We start from the raw sequence: 25,718 nt of genomic DNA on the forward strand, positions 1-25,718 counted from the left end.
GGATTACAAGGTAACAAAGGAGGAATTTAATTATATCGGACATCATTACTGTTTTTCTGTTAATTAAATAAAAGGGATTAATTCTGAACTCACTTGAATCAGCCTAATTCACTGAAAGAAACAGAAGTAAAGAGAGGGGTGGGGTGATCAAAAATTTCCTCTTGATCTCCTCTTCATTCTTTCTGTTCTTCTTGCTCTTCCTCCTCCCATCAACTTCTTCTCTCCCTCCCCATTCATTAGGCAATTTTGTCTTACTAACATTTTTACTGAACATTATATCTCCTTGTGGAGCTTTTAAAGTAAAACCCTGAGAACTGCAGAACCCCAAAACAGCAAGTCCTGAGTATGCCATCTGTATTGATTGACATGCCGTATGCCCTTTTCAAAATAAGCCTCCACGAAAGCGGTTTTACAATTCTGCATGTGCCATTACGTCTGGACTCCTCTTACAGTCAAGAAAACCAACCACAGATGCCTTCTCAAGCCCCTGAAGAAATGGGCATGATTCCAACACTTAAAATGGGTCACTCCATCCTCCATCATCTTTAAAAGGAATTGTGTGGCTGAGACACTATTTGGCAACACTTTCAAAATGGAGGGGAAGTGTCTGAAATATAAAGCAGATGTGCCAAGCTGCAAAGCAATATGGCGGTTAGAGAGGCGCTGAATCGGTTTGACAAAGAAAAAAAGCAACCCGTCTTTTGGATGAGAAAATAAACATGTAACAGGTCACTTGCCGTCAATCAAAACCCTACATGCCTGCTCAGAGTAGGATGTTAAACCCAGCTTTCTAACTACAATTTCCAACTCAGACCTCTGCCTGCTCTTCGCTTCCTGTCCTAAATTAATTATGCAGTGCAGTGTAGTTGTGTAGCACATGCTGTCAGATACATAGTTGCCACATTTCAGCCCACCGGTGGCTGCATTTCAGCGGTAGGCGTAATAACTGCATGCACAGTTTATAACTCAATTTGTACTTTGAGGGGACAGATGATAGAAGACACTGTGTACATGCAAATTAATTATATATTGGGCAAAATTTTTCATCTGAAACTTTTTTTTTTGCCGGAAGATGCATGTTTGGATACACTAAAAAATGTTGCAAATTCATTTTGAATTTGCTAGTTGTTTCAGCCAATTTTTTAAAAAAAGAGTAAAAAATTATTTTAACGTTTTCGAAATGAAGTGGTTTGATTTTATTTTAAATTATTTTTCTTTTGACTTCTACTTTGTGTTTTTAAAAGGTAAATACTATGAAAATATATTTTTGTTCAACCCAAAACAAATGTTTATTCAGCATTTTCATTTGCCCATTGTATCCCCAAAGTCAGGATAGAGGTTCATATTTTCCTAGAGTTATAGGATGTTTGTTCAGGCCCATCTCTAGTTTTATGATGTTTCTTGTAACTTTTTTATTCTACTTGAGAAAGTCAAGAAAATGAAAAACAAACTCACCCTTATTGAAAATAAACCTAAGTGGAAAATTCAAAAGGCAAACAAAAGAGAAATGAAAGGAAGACTGCTTGTAGTAGTCAAGAAACAAAGCCAAGCTCACAAAGAATGTTAGGAGTGCGTTTACTTTTTGGCAATGTACCAAAATAGACACACTTTCTAAAAAAAATAAACTTATTTGCTTTCAGAAAACTTGTATTCTCTGTGTGAGGTCTGAAGAGCAGACAACTGCCTTTCTGCACTAACATCATGACCCTGTGGAAACCTAGCCCATGGTTAGACTCTCGTGTTGCTTAGCTTTGTTTTTATTTTTCTTTTACCTTTAAATCTTGACATTATAAGACCTAGGGGCACTCCGCACAGTTTACTTCTCATAAACAGTCAGGCGCCGGAATGCATCTTCTCAATTCATACAAAGGAGCCACTTTGGAAGCATTATTGTAGATGTGGGAGGCAATTGAACAGAATCCCGCACAGGAGTGACTCACACTTAAAACTTTCTCTGCTATATACACAGAAACTCAACTGGCCTCAATTCCCTCCCCCCTCGGAACAGACAGAAAAGTCAAACGGCCTGGCCTAATCTCTCACCCGCCATCCCTTCCTACTGCACCAGAGAAAGGAGACACAAACGCCAAAGGCTCCTAGCTGTAGTCGTGCTGTTTATGATTCTAACTCTTAATGTGCCATTTTAAATAACCCCTTCTAACTTCCCCATGGGCCCTGGGGCAGGCTCCCGCTGGGGCTCCCCTGGTCAGTCCCCTGTGCCAGCCAGGGAGGTGGGAGAGGGGACCCCAGTGCAAACCCCCCCCCCCCCCCCAGGCCTGGAGCAGAGATGAGGCAGGGCCTGCAGGGGTGTGAAGGGAGGGGGTGGGACTGAGGAGGTGGGCTCTGAGCTGAGGAGGGGAGTGCTGGGAGGGTGAGCTGAGGGTGAGGGGGGCTCATGCAGTAGGGGGGGCTGAACTGATGGGGGTGGTTATGATGGAAGATGAAGGACTGGATGGGAGGGGCTGAACTGAGGGGGTTGGGAGGAGACAAAACCGATGGGAGCACAGGAGCTGGCTTCCTCTGGGCCCTGGGATGCTCAGCCTCCTGCTCCGCCCTAGGCCCCACTGCCTTATGACCCCTTCTCCCCGCCCTTCCTGCTCCTGCCCAGTTCCACCCCTCCTCCTCCTGACAGAGGCAGCTGATCACAGTGGGTGGGAGGCAGGAAGGAAGGAGGGGGGAGCAGTTGATCAGCAGGGCTGCCAGCAGACGGGCAGCTCTGGGGGGCTGTGGATGGGGCTAGAGAACAGGATTAGCTGCTGGGCGGGAGACAGGCTGATCACCTTATCCTGGGGGTGGGCAAATTTTCTGGCCTGCGGGCTGCAGCTGGATATGGAAATTGTATGGCGGGGACTATAGGCGGACTCCTGGGGTGTGACATGGTGGGGGTCTTATAAGGGATGTTACCAAGGTGGGGGAGGGAGGCTCTATGAGGTGGGGCATGAAGGGGTCCTACAGGGGTGGTACCACGGACTCCCAGGCGCCCTGCCAGCAGTGACAACGAGGCAGACAAACCAGGCATCAGCGTGGGCAGACATACCCTCACTGGGATGTCTTGAGGATGGGGCTGCAAGAGACCAGGGAGGGCTTGGGCACACTGCCACGTAGGGGAGGTGGGGAGGTGCCACGTAGGGGTCAGCAGGGAGGTGCCGATCTCAGAAGCAGCGTAGGAAAGCCGTGCCAGGACAGTGCAGCTCTGTGCGTCGGACGATGGTGGAACTGTGAGTCAGGGGCTGGGGAGCTCCTGATCCCGGCTCCCAGAGGGAGCTCGAGAGCCAGATAAAAAAGTCTGCCGGGCTGCATGTGGCCTGCAGTCTGTATTTGCCCACCCTGGCCTTAGCCAGTACAGGGGAGAGTGGGCTATAGCACCTGTCACATGCATACGCTGGGCAGGGGCGGTTAAAAAAACCGAGAGACTGACCTAAGCCCACAAGACCAGCCTTTACAAAAGTCACGGGGGATGGGAGGGGTCCCAGTTCAGGGTTTTGATCCCTTCGTGCTGGCAATGCTGCAGACAGAATGGAGAGACCCCGTGAAGCCTCTTGCACAGCCGTGAATTGAAGCCACAGTTCCCACGCCTCCGCCCCACGCCTGAACCACAAGAGCCTTCTTCCCTGCTCTCACTCCTTTGCTCCCCCGTCTTCCTGGCGTGGCTCTCCACACGCTGCGCAGCTCGCCAGCCCCTCGGTGGCCCTCCCCCAGCCACAAACCCACGCCCTCCTCCACAGGCGGGCCCTGGCGGTAGGGAGAGCCTGCCCAGCGAGATGAACGGGAATACAAATTTAGCTGCTTTTGGAGGGGCACTTTCTGTGCTCCCTCTCCCCCCCCCCATGGCTAGGGGGCTACCTCCTCCCCTCTTCCCCAGCAATGGCTGCAGGAGCTGCCTCTCCCTCCCTCCCCAGTGCTGAAATTGGCTCTCCCTTCCTCTGCTGCCCTGGGGTTAGAGGAGTTCGCTCTCCCTTCCCGGGCCCTATTGGATTTCTGTGCCACTGCTGATTGGTAGGGGCCTGTACCTGGTCTTGCTCCCTCACCTCCTTGGGCATGCCCATGAGCCTGCTTGATCCAATCCTCCCATGTCTCCACTCGCGTATCCAGTGTGTCATTTCCAGAGCACACCTGCCTATAAATCCAACCAGCACTAACAACTCCTGAGGAGCAGAGACTGGGAGAGCTTAGACTAAAAAACTGCAAAGGAACATCACAAACACAGCACAGGGCTCACTTCCCCACTCGGCCCCCTGCTTCTGTTCCTCCCCTATCCCGACCTCTATAGATGCCTTCCAAAGTGGGTGCCCTGATCTCATTCTGCTCAGCACCTCAGCTTGCATATTTATGGCAGGAGGTTAAATTAACCACGACATCCAGCCGAGGAGTCACACTGCAGGTTAAGACTGTCACCTACTAGAATACCGGCTGGGTTCAGGTTTGCATTTGACCTTTGGGGAGATGGGATTTCTGGGCTCCCCTTTTCACCTTGCCGTGTGTCACGTTCTGCCATTTAGAGGGCTCCAAAAGCCAAATGCAATCCTTCGCTCACGCGTTTTGAACTCGTAAATCGTGGTGATACCAAGCTGACATCATTGTGTACTTAGTGGAGGGTAAACACATTTGCAGGGTGCTTTTATGGGGCTTGTGCACAAGTTATTAATTACATTTGGCTTTTTCTGTCTGATTCATTTCATCTGGAAGCCAAAGGAACTCACGATAGGCTTTTACATGCTCTGAGACGCTGTTACAGACACGCCATTGGCTGGCCCTGAACTAGCAGCTAAGACATACAATCGAACCTCAGCATTACAATCGCCTCAGAAATGTCCATAATTCTGAACAAAACATTGTGGTTGTTCTACCACTGAACACTGACTTAGTACAGCTTTGAAACTTTCCTAAGCAGAAGAAAACTGCTACTTTTACCCTCTTAATTCAAAATGAAACAAACACAGAAACAGTTTCCTTTGCCACATTTTTTTAAATCTTTCCCTTTGTTTCTTTGGTAGTTTCCGATTAACACAGCACTGTACTCTCCTTGGTCTTTATTTTATTGTTCGGTCTGTGCTGCTGCCTCATTGCGTACTTCCAGTTCCAGATGAGGTGTGCGGTTGCGTGCTCAGTCAGTAACTCCGAGATTCCAGAGCAGTGAGGTTCCACTGTCTTTCAAAGAAGGCGGAGCATCCTGGAAGTGAGATCTCAGGTAGATATCTGCTGTGTCGCCAGTTACACATATTTCATGACCGACAGTCGTCGTCGTCAAGCAAGTAACAGATGCGTGACTCAAAGGACTGAATTGGTTCCCCTTCTGACCAGCAAGATCCAAATTAGCATTTTGGAGAGACTCACTGTGTCTCTCCATTATGGTCTCATGCATCAGAGAGAATTTCTACTGTAACTGAGCCGGCCAAAGTCAAAGTTCAAGATGTGTCAGAGAAAGAGAATGTCAGCGGAGAAGCCGTTTCCCTACAGGCATTGTCAGTGTAATTGGTATTGCAACAAATCCACACAAGAGCTTAAAACTAGGCTGCAAATGAACCCGCGCCAAAATATGATGTGGTCTGGAAGTGTTGAGTATCCTCAGCTCCCACTCAAGTCAGACAGACCGGAGGCACTGGAACAGGGAGGTGTGGGGCAATGCCCTCCCACTTTTTACCAGCTGTAAGGGTGAGCAATGGGGAAGTGTGGGTTGGAGGCGAGGGAGCGGTGGGGTTTTGGAGGGAAGAGACATTGCAGGAGTAGGGCCTCGGGGGGAATGGGTGGCACGGGAGAGGGACTTTAGGAAAAGAGGTAGCTCAAGAATGGGCCCTTGGGGAGAAGAGGCAGTGTGAGGGGTAGGGCCACAATTTGGGCACCAGTGAGGCTCCCCCCACACTTTTAGGGAGCGTCTGCTGCTCCTGAGTCAGAGTGCACAGTGCTCAGCACCCTGAGGGGATGGGGTCTGTTTTACATTTAAACTAGGTACGTATAACCTGAATTTACCCAACACAACACAGGACTGGAAGTTAGATCCAAACACCAAAATTATTGGGCCAGCATGTTGTCCTGTAGCACCTTAGAGACAAACAAAGGTATATACATAGTATCATGAGCTTTGGTGGGCAAAACCCACTTCCTCAGATGAGTGGGTCTTCTCATCTGAGGAAGTGGGTTTTGCCCACAAAAGCTCATGATGCTATGTATATATCATTGTTAGTCTCTAAGGTGCCACAGGACTACTCGCTGTTCTTTAAAGTTACAGACTAATACAGCGACCCTTCAGACTTATGGGCCAACATGTTCCAGTTTGAAAAGATGGCGGAGGTGGGAAAGAAGAGGGAAAGCGCCATTAGCTATTCTCACCAGTTAGCTGTTCAGAAAGCACTGTGTTTAATTTATCGTTCAACCGTGATGGGATTTTCTGCCATCCTAGCACCTAATTATGCCTTCTCCCACAGGAGCTGCGGACTTACTCCAACACAATTTTGCTTAGGCACAAAATGTTTGTTTTCCTGTGAGTGTGAGTAGGCACCCCTTTGAGATTTATCCAGAACACACACTTCTGTGCATACTAATCTGTTTCATTTTCTTTGCTTAATGAGAATGCTATGAAAAATGCAGATTTGTCATCAGAAGGCTGCAAATGTTCCATCAAAACAAATGAAAATGCTGCAGCAAAGCAAAAAAAAAAACCCAGAAAATGGGAACCAGATCCTGAAAGAGGGAACAGAAACCAGATTCATGCACCTCCAGAATACAAGAGGGAGAGTCCAAAACGAAGAAATGCAGAACACTGAACATAATAGTGCAAGTTAGACCCAGCACAATTAGAAATGTCTATCTCGCGCGGTAACTGGATTGATCAACTGCATTTTTTTTCAGCAGAGTCTAACTGGTGAAAGGAAATACATTCACGCTTAAATAATAAAGGAATCCAAAGGACAGAGAGTGAATGTCTACTGATTAAAGGTAGTTTCTGGGACACACTTTGTGTAATAAAGTACCCTGAACCATCTTATTCATGCACACACATGATTCTGTATACCATGTGTAAGTATTTCCAATTGATCTGCAAGTACAAATCAGCACAAACAACAAGCATGGCCACGTGGTGTTTAAAGCAGTCACTGTTCCCCTTAGTAAACAGGGATATGTGGGGGAAGCATGACAGTAATGTTTTGAACAAGACACTCCAAGTTTCCACGCTAATTTTCTAATTTGAATTTAGTTTATTTTGCAACCATAGCCAATGCTCTGAGCAAGGCATGTGTTTTCAGTCCCACAGAGTTTGGCCCTATGTGGGAAGGCGTCCAAGTTTAAAAATGGAACTCAAGTACCTACTTTGGTCCCGCTGAAGTCAATGGGACTCAAACATGCACTTAACATTAAGCATGTGCTTTAACTAGTGTCCTGAACAAGGATGGGCTTCGGAAAAGTAGTTAAGAACATGCTGAACTGTGGCCATTAGCAGCCCATTTGTGACTTCCTAAATGCTCAGAGACCACAGAGAATATTGCCTGGTGACTAATACTGAGACAGGGAAGTCAAGTGACTTAGGATCTACTCCTGGGTCCAGAACTGGTTGAGGAGATCAACTCAGTTTCTATGTGTCTCACTTGCCTCACCTGGATAATAAAACCCACTTCACGGAGGAGCTTGTAGTGAAAGTTAATTAGTTAAATATTTAGCAAGTGCTTCTATGGAGCTATTCCAGATTTACACAGGTACAGGAGCTGGCTGGCCTAAAGAGATGAAAGGAAAGGAGAAAGGACAGGCATTTCTAAAACTGTATACCATAGATATGTACACCACACACACACGAAGGCGGCCTAAGGAGGATACTAGGTCACATTCTGCTGTCAGTTATTTTGGTATAACCTTGTGAGTCCGTGGGATTTGGACGGAGATAAAAAAGCAGAATTTGGCGGTGCATGCATGTGTTAACTGACACTCACTGCAAATGTTCCTGTAGCAGACAAAAGCTTTTCCATAGCCTCTCCAATATGTCCATAAGGGAAAATGGGACAAACAGGGCTGGATAAAAACAGAACCGACCCAAATTGCACGAAGCCTTTTTATGGACTATCCCCCAGAAGTGTCTCTGACAATAAACTTCCCACACTCCAACATACTTTCTGCTGCTGCTGTCCAGTGACAGATCCAGACAGATGTTAGGGGCACATGGCCACAGAAGCCACTAAGCAGCTATGAATTGGTCACTTTGATGGACCTTTGGTCAAGGGCTCAGAAGGTATTACCAAGGTCTGCCTAGTACCTACCCCCTATCTGGCCACCCCTCCTTCCCACACCCCCACAGTGAATCTTTCAGTCCTACAGAACATCTGACATAGTCTAGACAGAATTTAGAGAGGAATTTGCTCGCCTCACTTCTCAGGGCTACCCTGCTCTGCTTTTCTCCCCGTATCGTTCTCTTTCCATGGCATCTGATGTTTTAAATAGTCTTCACAGGAGCTGGGCCAATGTACATTGATTACAAAAAAAAAAAAAGCGTTGCTGCAGCGGCCTAAAGATTTGTCAATTTCAGCCATGCAGCTCTGGTAAATGAAGCATGTGGATTAAGGCTGGCCTGTATGGTATTGTCACGAGGAGCAGCTGCTGCCTTCGATGGTGCATGCAGCATTGGCAGGCGCTACTGGATCTTATGTCAATGTTTGGGGCACAGGGCAGAGGTGCTCTGAGGAAGCCACCTGCCGAGAGACCTCTGAAGTCTCCTTAGTAAACAGGGATATGTGGGGGAAGCAGCAGCACAGTTCCCACACTAAAGTGTTCTAGCTCTAAACGGTTAGTTACACGATACGTCCTGTCCTGGAAAGAGGAGACATGACATAAACCAGCTGGCAGTTCTCTCGGGGGGGGGGGGGGGACGGGGGGGGGACTTTGCACACTCCCCAAACCACAAACCAATCAGGGTCTGAGAGAGGGAAAGCATGGAAGTGTCCCAGCCCCGCCCCTTCTGTCTGAGGCGCCACTTCTTCCAGGGAAGCCTGGGGCCACCTCAAAAATTTCTGAAGTGGCCCCCAGTCAAAAATTAGCGCCCACCCCTGGCATAGACAATGATCGTTCGTCCAGTGGTGTCAGAACAATTTTTGTAGTGGGGGTGCCAAAAGCCATTGAACACACCCTGTAATGGAAACCTCATCAAGCCAGGGGGTGCTGCTGCACCCCAGCTCCCCTAGTCCCAGCACCTCTGGGTATGTCTACACCGCAGGCGGGGACGTGCCTCGCAGCCCCAGCAGACAGACATGCACTGCTCCAGGAAGCACAAGTAAAGCCAGCATCAGGGGTGTGCTGGCACGGGCCCAGAGTGTCAGACAGTTTGGACGCAGCGGGCTAGCCCATCCGCAGCCTGTGCTGCAGCACTCGCACTGCTATTCTAGCACACTAGCGCAGGTCTGATCCCCCATTACAGACACAGGCTGAGTGAGGGAATGTCTTTTACTGGGCCAGCTTCCACTGGTACAAGAGACACGCTTTCGAGCTCACTCAGAGCTGTGATGAATTCTGTGGGCACCCGAGAGGGGGATCTACAAGCGAGAGGCTGTGTCTCGTTAAACGGCATGCCACACCGATTTTCCTCTTTGCTCATCACGATCTTCTCTCTCTGACCGATTGATTTTTCCCGGGGCTTCTCTCAGCTTGTAAAGAGCTAAGTGGAGCACTTAAGGCCGAAGTGACAAAACATAGGCACATCTCAGGGGACACTTTCGTTTCCCAGTTTATCCTGTAGTAGCCTTCCACAGCTACTCTACCCAGGAAAACGTCTGTGCTGTGCTCGGTGGCTTGAGGCTAATGCAGGGACGAACCAAAAATCCAGACGGTGGGATGTTTAAAACCTGGGTTTGATTTCTGCAGTTTGAGCTCATCTCGACTGATCACGAGTAAGAGCCTTGCAAGTCTGTGGCGGCGCCCACAAACGCTCATGGTCCCATCTACATAGTTTGTTAGTCTATAAAGTTCTACCAGACCATTTGTGGTTTTTTAAGTTTATCCTGTGCAGACTACCTCGGCTACCCCCTGAAGCTTGCTTTACATGTGTGTGTATCTGCAGCCGCATCCACAGCTCAGTTTTGCAGACAAATTTTCTCTCCGCTCAGGGCTCCAAAGACAGACACTGACTTTCCGTACTAATTCGGATCCCAGCTTTGCTGATGGAGGGCTGACTCCAGTAACCTGCTGGAATCCTGGTTACCGCACAAAGATCCAACTGCCCACAACCCGGTAGGTGGTGCCTCCAGCTTTGCTTGCTATCATTACCACATTGGTCCATGGTTTTAATCCTGAGTTCCTTTGCTGTGACTTCCATTTTCAGCAGGGCTCATTTTCTGTTTCTTCGTTGCTCTCTCCCCGCACGGGCTCTTGTTACCTTTCAGTGGTTTGAACCCCCATCGATTCTTCCTTCCCATCAGCATCCTCCTCCAGGAGATGCCATGCTCTGCCTTTGGGACATTTTCACTAGGACATAACCTTTCAGCTTACATCTTCCCTTGTCTTCTTTGTGACTCAAGCGCTGTACGTCTTCCTCGCCTTCTCAGTCCAAGAAGAACTGGCTGGGTTGGGTTTTTTACACTCCCCAACTAGAAACAAGTACAAATGTTCATTTTCTTCTTTAGCGGGATGTCGTCCTGGGTCGTCTATACAATATTCTATTGTATTCCTATAACGCAGAGTTATCTCTTTCCTCCCTCTGTTTGTTGATTTAGTCCCTACTCTGCTCTGAATGCGGGGGGGGGGAGGAGAGCCCGGAGCACCCCCCTGCTTTTGGGGGCTTGCAAAGGGGAGCCGAGAAGCAGAGATGGCTGTGAATGACCCTGCTCCGGCAGAACAGGCGGGGCAGATGTCAGAAGGGTTGTTCCCCACCAGTAGCAAAACACCAAGTGCAGCAACTCACCATCCTACCCTTTATAAAAACTGGGAGGATGAATGAGAGCGGGGCTTGAACAGACCAGCTGCCAAACCATCCCCATTGGTTGACAGAAACGGGAAATCCTCTTCCCCCGAGTGACAATTACATCCCATTTGGACACTGAGCGGAATTCCCTGGCTGCCTGCTATGTTCCCTGTGTGTGTTGTGTAGCTTCCACACAACACACACAGCCCTGGAACAGTCCCACGGCCGTTCCTTCTCACCACACACAGAGCAGGGCCAGGAGGGAAAGCGGATGACAAACATGGGGTTCAATTCAGAACGCTGGACCGGAGGGGAACGCGGAGGCTACGCAGATGGCCTGTCATCACTCTCCCGTCCCCACATCCGACCAAGACACAAAGAGAAGGGTGCAGCGGGATGCATTTCCCTTCCGCAGCCCCTGGGAGCGCTCGCCACAGACACTCCATGCATGTCACCTCACTGAACGGCAACAACATGACCCCGGATGACGACGAAAGCCGGTAAGTACCCCCAAGGAAGAACACCCCAGTCAGGCACGCTCTGTTCCAGTTCCAGCGGGAGCTGCCTGACCAGCTCTTCGTGGTTTCTTATCGACAAGCAGCATAGACAGCTGTTGCCATAGCTACGTACTTACGGCCTGGCGGCCGAGATCCCTGTGCACAGAATGGTTAGTTATGAGGCACCCAAGCTGTGCCTGGGGTCGCAGCCCAGAGGAGCTTACAGTCGAAATCAGACATAACATGTTACCCAAGCAAAGGGCTGGTAAAGGAGGGTCACAGCAGGGAGCAATCTGGTCTTTATTTTTTCTGCGTACCTTGGTAGTCAACCTGCAGCCACATTACAGTTGTCACTATTCTGTACACCCTGGCGACGTGGTAATTGGCACTGGTGAGGATCAAAGCAAAATCTTCTACCAGTGGATCTAAACAATAATCTCCACTAGCCTACGATTTTCCCCACCCCTGAGCGGAATGAATTTTGTCACGTGGGGGTGACGTGCAACATGGAGGGGAGGTGCGACATAACACCTTCATGTTGGTGCACAGAACACAATTCATGGGGTGGGGGTGGGCGGAGGAACTCAGGCCTGGGCAGAGGGCTGGGGTGCAGAGGTGTGAGGGTCAGCTGAGAGTGCAGGTTCTGGGGTGGGGCCGAGGCTGAAGGCTCAGGACTGGGACAGAGGGCAGGATTCAGGGATGTGAAGGGGGAAGGCTTGAATAGGGGTGCAGGCTACAGGGTGGGGCTGGTTGAGGAGTCTGGGGTGAAAGAGGATGCTCCCAGGCTACTGCAAGGAGAGAGGACTCCCCCAACACCCGGGGTGGTAAGGAAAGGCACCTCTCCCTGCCATGGCAGCTATGGGGCTGGGGAGGCAGGACAGGTGTCCCTCCTCTGGCCTGGTCAGCTTCCATCTGGGGCTGGGATGGAGCGGGGGAGAGCCACGTGGGCCATGGCCAGGGGGGCCAGGGTCAGGATGTCTGGGCCACAGTTGCATTTGGGCCAAGGGAAAGGCTCTGGGTTCAGGCCCTCCCTCCCCCGGCTATGGCAGGCTGGGCTAGGTTGGGGGTGAGGGCAGTGGCGCCTTCCTCCCCACCTTAGGCAGGTGCTTGAGCACCCGTGCGGTGCTACCTGTGTGGCCGTGCAGCTGACAGGGGACTTAGACACAAGCTCTTAGGACAAGAGAGGGCCTATGATTAGCTGTCAACAGACTCTTATTGCATCCACTAGGTGGCGGTGGTGTGCACATAAGCCAGGCTGTCCATTGCACTGAAGAAAGTCGGGCTGGGCAGAGGAGTGCCAACGATTATTTTGTTCTCTGGCCAACTGTACTTCGGGTCGGTGCTTAGAACATTCAGTTCTGGGTGCTGAGAGAGTGGGGGATGTTATGTATTCACAGGGCCACCTGCCAGAGTGAACCAGGAGCAAAGGTGTCTGCAATATTTACAGTAAAGAGAACACCAAGAGATTATGGCTACAGTGAAATTGACAGTCAACCTGTCTTCCCCGTCCTCGGTCCAACCCATAAAAACCGGTTTGCTCCGATCTCGGGATCAAAGATGCCGCTGTGACGGCAGCCCTGGAAACAGAAGTTCTGTGTAGCCACAAGAGAGGAGACAGTGGGCAAAGACAGAACAGACTTGACCACTACCCACATGCTGAGCTGGAGGGACCCCATCTCTCAGAGTCAGAGGAATAGGTTTATCGCCGTGGTCTATTCAGTCCATGCCAGGCAGGCGTTCGCATCGCAACATCTACCCCGGCTACTCAGAAACGAGCAGAAATCACCAAAGTCAATGGCTGCGTTTCACTGATCATTCCAACAGAAGCTAGAATCCTGCTCATATGCTACACGCTTTCTTACCGCCCGCACCTCTGTAGGTGGTTCGGCCCCACCTGTCTCCTCCGCAGCTGCTGAAGTCTCCAGCTTTCCCTGAGGCAGTGATGCATTTTCAGTACAAAAGTCTGCAACTTTCTGAAAGTTCAAATGTAAAGGCTGGGTACAGTCAGCTGAATTTAACATCAGCTCAAATAACAATGGCTGCTGCACTGATTGTACTTGTTTTCCTATCTACTTAATTTAAAAACGCTTCTACGTACACACACACACACACACACCCCCTCATCTGGAGCTGCTAGAACTCTCCCGTCCATTGCACTACTGTGCTGCAGAATCCAGAAGCCCTAGTGCACAACTGAGTTGGAAGTGGGTGCAGAGTATGTGGCATTAATCACATGCAGCATCCAAGACTTCTAAAGTGGAACCTGGGTTAAAGAGGAGCTCCCCGCTGTCACAGAATCACAGAACCCTGGGGTTTGGAGGGACCGCAAGGGACAGGCTTTGAGGTGTTTAAATCAGCCAAGGTACCTGGCTCTCCAGCCTCCTTGTGAAACCTCCAGCGAAGGATCTTTCCCCAACCTCCCACGGCAGTCGTTCCGTTGTCCCACTGCTCTTACAGTCAGGAAGCGTCTAGCCACATGTGAATGCTGAGAGAGGTTACCAAAGACACTGGAGCCTTAAAATCAACACTGCACCGGACACGGAGCTCACTGGCCCCCACCCCCACTCGCCAAGCACCAACTGCTGGGAGGTGAGGAGCAGGGCCGGCTTGAGCCATTCCTGCGCCCCGGGTAGCGGGCGCGCGACGCATGCACGGCTCCGCCCCCGGGCACATGGCGCATGTGCAGCCCCCCCCCATGGCACCTGATGGCAGCTCTAAGGGGTGCCACGCGGCCCCAGGCGTGCGGTGCACCATACAGCTGCCATCAGGCACCCCCCATAGGTTGGAGCCCTGGGCAGTTGCTCGGCTAGCCCCTCCCCCCTTAATCTGGCCCTGGTGAGGAGTAGGCACTAGGAGCAAGAATTCGGACTGACCTGACTTAGAGGCCCACGGTGCTGCCATACGCTCCCCAGTGCATTTGATTAGCCATCATGAGTAACTTCTGATTCTATTTCCTCCCCCCTCTCCAAGGCCTCAGGAAACCCCTCTCCTCCCCAGAAATCTGACATTTCTTAATCCGAGCTCATTTTCTAGGTCAGTGAGCTCATTTCTCAGCACTCTGCGGTCTTTTCGCATTGGCATTTCTACTGCCAGCTTTCTCTGCCTCTCCCAGTCACTTCTGTCCAGCTCTTCTACATCACAGACAATTGTAGCCAGACTCACACGTGCATACAGAGTTCACGGCGGCTTCACCATGCGAATCTTCACAGACGGCTAATGTGGAACCTGAGAAAGGAGGATGAAAGAGCTCATGCTGTCATAGGATCATAGGCTCAGCAGGGTCTGCAATGATCCTTGGTGCTGTATTGGCTCACCGAAACCGAGTTCTGGTATTGTACCTGCTAGCAGGGTGCAATTGCTAATGGGTGTCTCTCCTGATCTCGGAAATCTAGGGGAGAAAAATGGATATTTGGCAGGCAGACACAAAAGGGCGAGGGTTGACCCCGGGCTGGGCTGAGTCCCCAGCCGTGGCTCTGCAGGCTTGTGTGTGAATGTGGACCTTGGCTACTTCTCCTCACCTTAATAACAAGTCTGAGGTGTCCCTGCTGCTGTGTAACTCTTCATTGGGAGCAGATCTCACCCGCGGGGCTAGGTTTGGAACAGAGCTAACTTCATTGTGGGTCACAGCTGACGCAATGGAATGAGATGTTGGGGAGTGTAGGCACGGTCACAGCTGGGAAAGGGGTACATGTGCCCCAAAAGGTCTAAGCCACAGCAAAAGCATAGCCAGCTCTGTCTCATGGCAACTCTAAAAGCCCCGACTGGAGGAGGACTGAGAGTCCCTTGGCATTTTGGTCAGTGAATTCAACATTAATTTTGCCTTAATGGACCCTGTCCATAGCACTGGGAAGCTGGCAAAAATGTGTGTTCTGCTGACCAGCCTGAGAGACAGGAAAGATGTCACATTTCATCGACCCTGGGCCTGCCAGGGAAACAGGACCTGCAAAATCCAGTCTCGCTATCTATTCTCTATTCGATTCTTGCTACATTTGGAAAGCAGAAGCGCCATTCCCCGGGGCAAGCAGGGACTCAAACAGCCTCTTGCTGACCCCTGCTCGTGAAATGTAGCAATTGTCAATTCCCTGCTGCACCCTGTCCCCTCCCCCCAAAGATGATGCTGGCGGGGAGTGGGGGAACTGGCTTTTAAACCAGCCCCCTCCAGTATCGGCTCCTGCTCCCCCTTCGCTGCCTTTCTCTGATAGAGGCAGCGGTGTGTGTGTGTGTGTGTGTGACTATCCCAGTCACTAGTCGACTATCCAATAAGCATATGCTAAAGTGTGTGTGTGTGTGTGTGTGTGTGTGTGTGTGAGAGAGAGACTATTCCAGTCACTAGTCGACTATCCAATAAGCATATGCTAAAGCGTGTGTGTGTGTGTGTGTGACTATTCCAGTCACTAGTCGACTATCCAATAAGCATATGCTAAAGCGTGTGTGTGTGTGTGTGTGTGTGTGTGTGTGTGTGTGTGTGTGTGTGAGAGAGAGAGAGAGAGAGAGAGAGAGACTATTCCAGTCACTAGTCGACTATCCAATAAGCATATGCTAAAGCGTGTGTGTGTGTGTGTGTGTGTGTGTGTGTGTGTGTGTGTGTGTGTGTGTGACTATTCCAGTCACTAGTCGACTATCCAATAAGCATATGCTAATCGGATAGTCGACTAGTCGCTTCCATCCCCAGTTTAACTCACAGAACATGGCTGCCTCACTGCCGTTTAGCATCAGTGCACAGGGAGTAAATTCTGTGGCTTTCCACTGACAGCCTGTTGCTATGGAGAGCCTGGCACAGGAATGAGAAAGAACTAAAACTGCACCGAGGCACACGCCTGAGCAGCCCGCAGCTTCTGCTGGTATTCGCCGCCTCTCCTGCCCCTTCCTCTCCCAAGGCTGGAAATAGATCCAAACCCGAACGAAGCCGCGACAATATTCTGCTTTTCCTCCTGCTGCCTGCGGGCTTTGCTACCTTTTCCATTCAACTCCAGCGGCAGGTTACTGCTCACTCATTTCCATATGGGCAATTGCCTGGTATGTCAAGACCCAGGCAGCGGCAGCACCCTGTTTTCATGGGGAGGGGAGCGCAGGAGAAGCAATGCTCCTGTCTGGTTCCCCCTGCCCACCTGCTCCCGATACTGCTCAGTACAAATACCCCATGACCTCTGGCCTGGAGAACACTCCTGGAGATAGCCCAGTTCACAGACAGCTGGAGCTTGAGAACGCTCCTCTCTTCTTTAGGGCTACCTGGAGGCTTGCAGCAGGTGCTCACCAATTGTGCAATTCTTCCCAGACTATGTCAAATGCAAGCGTAACCACCACCAAGGCAGATTTGAACCTGGAACCTCGGGAGCTGACTCTAGGAACCTCTACCCGCTGAGCTAAGAGCCAGCTGGCTCCCAGCCCATGCTGTAGGGGGTCTCTTGATCTTAACTGTTGCAGTGGTCTAGGTGCCACTTGCAGTACTCAGGAACCACACTAGGTGTGTGGGTTACATACTTCCCCTAGGGGAGGAAGCACGTCCCGAGCTTCGAGACCCAGTTGAGATCCCGGATGAGCCCCCACTTGTAACCACCACCAAGGTGGATTTGAACCTGGGACCTCAGGAGTTGACTCTAGGAGCCTCCCAGCCCATGTTGTAGAGGTCTCTTGATCTTAACTGTTGCAGTGGTCTAGGTGCCACTTGCCATACTCAGTAACCACACTAGGTGTGTGGGTTACACAAGGATGGCACGGCTGCTTCATTAAACCCAGCATTTACACGCTCCGTGCTTTACGCATGCACTTAGAGCTGGATGAAGGCCAGAAAGCAAGAGTGGGGAGCCTAAGGTCCAGGAGCTGGATGTGTCCCCCAGCTTGCCTGGGCCCCCCTACGCTATGGTGCGCAAGGAGAACGTGGGGAGTGTCTTTCTCCGTTTCAGTCACGGGCAACATCAGTGAGGGTGAAGTTGGTGTTTTGGGCTTTATTTTTACTTCTCACTCATGTGCAGCCCCAGCCCAAAAAAGGTTCCCTGCCCCTGGCCTAGGGGGTCCCAGGCTAGTAGCTTTTGTGTGCTCCAGCCCCACGGGGGAGGATGGCGGAAGGGCTGGAGCACCAGCGTGGCTCCAAGTAAGCCAGGGACCACATGCGGCCCCCCAAAACTTAGGTCCCCCAAACTTTATGGTCTTCCTCCAGCAAAGCTGAGTGCTTTCAGTGCCCTCTGACTGGAACGACAAGTTTCAGAGGGGGAGTCGTATTAGCCTATTGCAGCAAAAATGAGGAGTCCTGAGGCACCTGAAAGACTAACACATTTATTAGGGCATAAGCTCTCGTGAGCTGCATCTCATTGCATCTGATGAAGCGAGCTGCAGCCCACGAGAGCTGATGCACTAATCAAATTGTGAGTCTTTAAGGTGCCATAGGATTCCTCATTGTTTTTACTCATCTGAATGGGAGCTGAGTGGTCTCCGCACCTGGCCAAACAGACCCAGATAGGAACCTGACACACCCCACATTGCTAACCTCATTGTGAAAAGAGCTTGAAATATCGTTTGTTTTCTTTCTTGTGTTCGAGGAGTCAATAAATCCTCAGCCACAGCATAAACATGCAGTCGTCCACCCTTGATTTCTAAAAATGTAGTATTTGTATTATGTTAAGAAATTATTTACAGTCTCCATAAACATCCTCCCAGCATAGTCCATCTGGCAGCTGAGAGGGGGACTTGGAATTCACTAATTTACACACACTGTAAACCACTTTGTAATAAATAAATAAGCTCTTAATATCTTGCCCGCAAAAGAGGAACAGTGTGCACAGTTCTATATTTAGGGCTGCTTTTGGAACTGCTGGGGGCTACAGTTCTGAAAGTTTTGAGGACGGTGGGTTTTTTGTCAAATAAATCTTTAGTTGGGAGTCTTTACAATTTCCAGTAGTTACACGTTTATACAAATAAACAACAGTTAACATTCCTAGTTCCTCTAGTGTTCCTTTCCGTGTCATTTCCCTATTCTGCAAACTTACATTTTTTACAAACAAAAATGTGATTGTATACAGCCATGCTGACCCCAACTCCCATAGGCTGTCAGCAGGACTGAGATCTTTCGAGTCACAACACCAACTTCAGCTACTTGATGGGTGTGTCTAGACTACAGGGTTTTTTCGAAAAAACTTCCCCTGCATCAAGACTGCTGCCGCGTTCTTTCGAAAGTAAATCAAAAGAATGCAGCAGTTTTTCTGACCGTGGAAAACCTCGTGCTCTTTCAAAAAAAGGCGCTATGTAATGCAAACTGTGCTTTTTCGAAAGAGAGCATTCAGACTGCCTCGGTGCTCTCTTTCGAAAAAGCGGCTAGCTTTTTCTAAAGTACTGGTTGTAGTCTAGACGCTCTCTTTCAAAAGAGGCTTGCAGTCTAGACATAGCCGATGTGAGGAAGTAACCGGTGGCAGTAGAAGGTTCTTATCTTCCAGGTTTTTCTACCTCTTTCACCAGCAGCTATTTGCCGGAGAAAAAGAATATTGAGATTCAGAAACAAAGGGTTGTGTAAGGAGTGTGCTCTTCTGTCCCTCCGGACATCTGAAGAAGTAGGCTGTGCCCATGAAAACTCAGGATACCAACTACATCAGTGTTTCTTAAACTGTGTTTCACCGCACACAGGTGTGCTGCAAGGCAGTCAGAGGTGTGCCGCAGAGAACAACAGAGTTCAAAATGGCCTCCCTTAAAGAGGCAGGCGACTTTTTTTTTTTTTGCTCAATAACTTTCCCCCCAACCCCCCTTTTTTTTAATTCGGTCAACAAAAAAATCTTTGGTGTTCCTCATTAAAAAAAATATTGTTTGGTGTTCCTCGGTCTTAAAAAGTTTAAGAAATACTGATCTACATATTTTGTTGATCTTTAATGTGCTACCAGACTATTTGTTGTTGTTTAAGTTTTTCCCTACTCCACCAGTGTCCCCCTGCCCCCTTCTGCTCCAACTGTGCAGATCTCCCCTCCAGTTCTTGACCATCCACCCCTTGCTCCATTCCTTTCCCTGTTCACCTCTTGCTCCTACCCTTACCTCTCCCAAATTCCTGTCCCCTTCCTGCCCCTCCACTCCTGTGATCAGCTCCTGCCCCCTTCACCCCGCATCCCAAACTCCTGCCCTTGCTCCACACTTTTTTCTGATCCCCTTTACCCATCATCTGTTCCTGACGCTGTTACCCCTCCTATGGTTCCTCCTCCAAACTTTTCTCCACCATCCCAGACTCCTACCCTTCTTTCCCGGGATCTCCCGCTGTTGTTTCCCCTGCTCAGACTCTTTTTTCCAACTGCTACCCTCGTGCCTGAAGGGGAGCACCGGAAGCCCAGGAGAGAGAACCTTCTTGCTCTCAGTCCCAGTCTCAGACAGATCACACCCCACCTCAATGGAATCCTCACAGAAGTTTGCAGCCAAACCAATAAGTGTCTAATGAGCATGGGAAAACTGGGTTGTATCAAAGGCTCAGAGCTTGTCCCTCCTTGGAGAAATTCTCGCTTGGATGCCAAAAGGCAAACGAACGGCACTTCAGTGGAGTTGTGAGCTGCTTTGGAGGCACCATGGGAGCTCCCGGGGCTACTAGGAAATGCTTTAAAGCGGTGTCACTTCGTATTTCTGGAGGAATCCTGGGGGTCACGCTGAGCGATGGCTCTTGCTGAGGAGGAGGCTGGCAGCTCTGAAGTCCTACAATGCTTGACCTCATCAAGAGTTACACGAGGCTACTTGAGAGATCATGAAGCTTAATGGGCTTCAGAGACTCAGTATGCCGGCAACACGCATACTAAGCCTCCTTGTGATTGGAAACAGATGGAGCTGTCTCCTTGCTCTCCCAAAGCCCGTCAGAGATACCGGGAGATTGGTGAAAGCCGCTGGCATAAGCGCAATCCACTTAAGATAAAGGTGATGCAGATTGACAGGAGCAACCACTTTGGGGACCTGGCATTGTCTGTAACTATTCCCTGGATGGACTGCACCTCCCCACCTACAGCATAACAATTACCCACAACGTGGGGTCCTCCTAGACCCATTGCTGCTCCCAGACACCAGTAGTGGCCAGAAATGCCTTTTTGCTTTGATCAGCCAAGAGATCGCATCTTTCCTAGCAGAGGCAGACTGTGGCCCATGCGATGTGTATAAACGGATGCAACATGCTCTGTTTCTGCAATTAGCGCATTTCTCAGCAGCTGCCTGCACTTCGACCAGGGAGACCAACAAAGACATATTATTGCTGAGCTGTACACTGGCTACCACTCAACTTCCCAGTGAAATTTCAAGGAGCGATTTACTAATTACAAAGCCCTCCATTGCCCAAGTTCCAAATGCTGGTAAGGCTGCTTCTTCCTGCTGTCTCACAGCACTTGTCTCCAACTCCAGTGCGTCAGCAAACCTCTCACGGGAGCTGGGGGCGGAACAGCGACGAGCCATTCATCTTTGGAATGTGTTCCTCCTGCAGCTGTAGCCGAGTCTGGGCGTGAGCAGAGTCAGGCCATGCTGCGAGATTCAGCTCTGTGCCTAGGTTAACCAGAAACTCTGCCGTGCTGCGGATTTCAGCCTCCAGCGAAGGTTTTTCCCCCACCTTCGTCTTTCCACGTTAGCATGTGCAGCCTGTGCTTTTGCCTCCCTGCCTGTACAAGTGTGGAGGGAGCAGGGGGTAGAATGGGGGTTGTGAAAGGAGAACTGCAGAAGACCCTGTGCCCTAGCATGCATTGAGCCCGAAATGACTTCAATCCAACCACGTGCAGCGTTAGCTAACTTGGGGTTGGGTGGCAAGACTGCACAGCCTACCACCGGAAGCCATAAAAAGCAAGGAAAGATGCAATTTAGCCATTCAGCACTTTATCTGCATTACACGCCTGTCTTCCGCATTAACCACAGCCGCGTACTTTATAGCACCACCGACTAATAAGCGTCTTTACCTCCATTCCAAACAACCAGCGCAGCAGTGCCAGAGGCACCGTGCCCTAGCGCGTACAACCAGGCCCATAGACTGCATGCCGTCTGGGATATAGGCTGCACCACTGGTTTGTAAAGATCCAGGTTCATTTGACACTACAGAAATAATCATTGAGAATTAATTGAACATTTTCAGCTAACACCAACCCAACTACTCTTAGCACTTTGCAATGAGAAACACACTCAGCCCTTACTAGAAAGATCACCCTTCTCAACAGCAAAACCGTTTTATAGTCACTCAAGGCAACTGGGTGTCTAGTCTTTCACCTAGTAAGTGCCAAAGGGCTGGGAACATAGTTCTCTCTTGGGGTGCGTCTAGATTACAGGGTTTTTTTTTTTTTTAAACCACCATTCTTTCAGAAAAACTTCACTTACGTCCACACTGTTGTTGTGTTCTTTCGGAAAAAAAATCAAAAGAATGCAGGGATTTTTCTGACATTGGTAAGCCTCATTCTATGAGGAAGAACGCCTTTTCCAAAAGCGCTCTTTTGGAAAAGGCGTGTGCAGACAGGTAAGAGGGAGTTCTTTCGAAAGAAGAGGGCTCCAGGAAAAAGCACAGGTGCCCTGGTGGCCACTCTGTCCATAGTAATCACAGCTGAAATGCAAGACAGCATCTATTCAGTGTGGACCCTATCTTTCGAAAAAGCGGATCGCTTTTTCGATGAACTATTGCTGTGTGGACGCTTTCTTTCGGAAGAAGTTTTTTCGGAAGATCTCTTCCGAAAAAGCTTCTTTTGAAAGAAGCTTGCAGTCTAGACATACCCTTGTATTGTGTACAATGCTACATACTTTGTTCAGGCTTAAACATTTTAGGGCAATTTTTCACAGACATTTTTCTTACCAGGACCCCACTTTAACCAGTATAGTTCTGTACTTCTAACTGTCTCACGCTCTAATAAAACAACCCACAAGTGAGGCAATCTAAGCCAATTGCTCTGGTAAGATCCTACCAAAATATAAGAACCAAAAGGAAGAAGCACTTTCACATCCTTCATAGTCTGAGGCTGTGTCTACACTGGGCCACTTATTCCGGAAAAGCAGCCACTTTTCCGGAATAACTTGAAAGCTGTCTACACTGGCCGCTTGCTTTTCCGGAAAAGCACTGACGATTTACTGTAAAATCATCAGTGCTTTTCCGGAAAAACTATGCTGCTCCCGTTCGGGCAAAAGTCCTTTTCCGGAAAACTGTTCAGGAAAAGGGCAAGTGTAGACAGCACAGTAGTGTTTTCCGCAAAAAAGCCCCGATCACGAAAATGACAATCGGGGCTTTTTTGAGGAAAAGCGTGTCTACATTGGCACGGACGCTTTTCCAGAAAAAGTGCTTTTCCGGAAAAGCATCCTGCCAATGTAGACGCACTTTTTCAGGAAATACTTATAACGGAAAACTGTTCCGTTTTAAGCATTTCCGGAAAAGGGTGCCAATGTAGACACAGCCTGAGAGTTTATCCACATAAGGAATTATTCCGGAAGAGCTATTCCCAATTAATTTTTCCTGATTAACTCCAAGTGTAGAGCTTAATCCACTTTATGGATTAGGCTAATTTGAAAAAAGCACATTTATTCCATAAAAAGAGCATCCACATATGGAGTTAATCAGGAATAATTAATCTGCTTTAAATTCATACCCTATCTTATTCTGGATTAGCCTTCATATGGAGACAATCCCTAATATGTAATATACTGGGTGTTGGAAGACTGCTGGAATTTTGCCAGTTAGCCCAGACCCTGGTGCATAGACTAATGTGCCAATATATCACTTCTCATGCCAAAGATCTAACCCATCCCCTAGATTTAGCCTTCCCAGTCATTTCTGTGGGAACGAGACAATACAAAATGTACCTACAAAGTAGCTTCGTGTTCTGTAATTCTGTGCATTTAAATGACAACTAAAAAATTAGAAGTTATTTCAAGTTTGAAATAAATTGCCAATTTTTCCCTACCTCCCTGAACACAGTAAACATTACACTTTGTACCTGTTGTACAATACAAGAGAAAACACAAAGAAGCCCAGGACCTATTTCTAAGACAATATAAAAATTTCTAACTTTTCCTTGTTTTAGACACGATTCACTGACTCATTATAAAGTGCCAAACCAGAGAGAAGTATTTTCCCTTGGAGTGTCAGTCCACTTTAGGCATGCCTAAACTTCTGGATTTTTTTCTAACACTGTTCACAAGATCAATGTTCTCATCTCTTATTAACACTATTTGCTGTAGCTGCAATATGCTGTCATAAGATCAAAGTCTAAGCTGATTTTTTTTTTGTTCCCATGCTGAATCTGTCTATGAAAAGCTGCATTGAGCATGCCCTTTCTAAATTTCCAAGGCTCAGGGAGACAGATTGCTTTTTACATATGTTGGCACATACGTTTCGTAGGTTGAAAACAGCGAGGGAGGAAACTATTTAAAACATGTCTCCATCTCATGAGATGTGTGTTATTCCAATTTACAGCTGTTTGAAAAATTATTTTAATGAATCTTTTTTCACCTGCTTTTCCAGGCGAATTTTCAAGATTTTGGAAGAGGAGCTGTCATAGTCATATGAACAACTTTCTACAGGCTGCTGTTATTTTCAGGTAGAAAGATAGGGAAGTGGGCTTCCCACCCAATATTATCATTGAGATTTCCTAAGAGGTTCAGTAAGAAACAAATACTCAAAGACTAAAACAGCAAGTTCCCCCAGAGAGGAAGTCAACACAGGACGGCATTTGTCAGCAAAGCACAGTGCAACCCCCGTGAGACAATCCGCACCAGTGATGAAAGGACGTAGAACCATTCCACCCAGCCTACTGAACTTTCCCCACATCTCAAACTAAACCTAAACTGAACATTGTCTGAGGTTTGAAAAGATAAATCTGCAAAACTTCTGAGGTTAGAATTATTTTTCCACCATTGGTCTCCACAGCCTAGAAGGGCCAAATTATGGAGAGAAAAACGTATTCTTATGACATTTCCAGCCCGTGTTCGCAGACCCAAGAGTTAAACACAAGTTATAGTAAGTTCATCCACACCCCAAACATCCCAAACTTCTGAAGTGCAGCAGTCTGAATTCTACCAAGGAAACTTCTAAGCACCTCACAAGATTCTCTAGTCACACGGGCCTGCATAATGAAAAGCAAGTCAATAGGTAGAACCGAACGTGAGAGTGGAGTTGAATCTATTTATTAGACCTAGGGGCTGTCTCTAGACTGGCAAGTTTTTCCGCAAAAGTAGCTGTTTTTGCAGAAAAGCTTGCCAGCTGTCTACACTGGCCGCTTGAATTTCCACAAAAGCATTGACTTCCTACTGTCTGAAATCAGTGCTTCTTGCAGAAATACTATGCTGCTCCCATTCGGGCAAAAGTCCTTTTGCGAAAAAAAGCCCCGATCACGAAAATGGCGACTGGGGCTTTTTTGCGCAAAAGCGCATCTAGATTGGCATGGACACTTTTCCGCAAATAGCGCTTTTGCGGAAAAGCGTCCGTGCCAATCTAGATGCTCTTTTCTGCAAATGCTTTTAACAGAAAAGTTTTCCATTAAAAGAATTTGCGGAAAATCATGCCAGTCTAGACGTAGCCTTATTGTGTGTATACAACTGAAGATTTAAGGATTAAAGCTGCTTCTTAGACTGGCGTGTGAAGAAACCAATCAGAAAATGCAAAGAAAAAATGCAAGTGTTCAGCCGAGGACCGAGACCATCTAGTGAACCCTGGCTTCGCGCTGTTCTGGTATTATTTTTAGGTCAACACCGATCATTTTACAAAACATTTAAGGTGGAATTAAGCTAATTTTCCCTTAACATTTTGCAGCAGAGGCACACAGAGCTGCCCACACTGAGACTACAAATATGTAATGAATTAACTTCACTATCTGCTATCCCTTCTCTTCTGGTGCTTTTCATAGGTACGTAGGTATGCCTCATAGAGCAATGCTTTGATGGCAAGCTGAGGTGGATTAAGCAACTGGTAGAAACTCAGAGGGCTCCATATGGTTAAGTGCTCAAAAGTTTTGATGTTTGTCTTACCTATGCAAGCCCTGAGCTATCAAACACGGCTAGAAACTCCAGAAATATGGGCTTCTTCATGAGATTTCTGCAATTCTCCCTTCCCAGCTGAGCCAGAAATAACAGTAAAGCATAACCTCATACAGTATTTTGTCTGTTCCTCTGCCGGACCTTGCCAATTCCAAAAAGGGCAAAGCGTCAGAGAAAGTGACTGAGTTATTTAAGTGAACAGAAATGTTTCTCATTTCACTGTATGTTCTAATTCAGGCATGGTTTGAGAACTGGACAAAGATTGTGGTTGGCTCTTATTTATCCAAACCAGCCCCTTCACCACCAATCCTGATAACCCAGTCATCATTCTGTACATAGCAACTGATTAACTGTAAATGTATTCCCTGGGCATCTAGGTAGAAAAATACTTAACATTTGAGCTAGCACTTAAG

At 48.5% G+C, this 25,718-nt stretch overlaps 1 protein-coding gene across 4 annotated transcripts in view; it reads right to left on the bottom strand.

Annotated features, from left to right (window-relative positions):
• Positions 1–25,718, bottom strand: part of NEURL1 (neuralized E3 ubiquitin protein ligase 1) — a 257,507-nt gene that overhangs the window by 38,049 nt on the left and 193,740 nt on the right. For 3 of the 4 annotated variants that reach the window (XM_075935544.2, XM_089780226.1, XM_075935545.2), the window contains one exon: positions 14,533–14,595. The exons of the other annotated variant lie outside the window; for it this stretch is intronic. In XM_075935544.2, coding sequence (XP_075791659.1) covers positions 14,533–14,595 — 63 coding nt within the window. The remainder of the gene's footprint in view (positions 1–14,532; positions 14,596–25,718) is intronic. 4 annotated transcript variants of the gene reach the window in all.

Source organism: Pelodiscus sinensis, chromosome 8, assembly GCF_052426305.1.
Source record: "Pelodiscus sinensis isolate ZL-2025 chromosome 8, ASM5242630v1, whole genome shotgun sequence".
In the NCBI taxonomy this organism is placed as follows: domain Eukaryota; kingdom Metazoa; phylum Chordata; order Testudines; family Trionychidae; genus Pelodiscus; species Pelodiscus sinensis.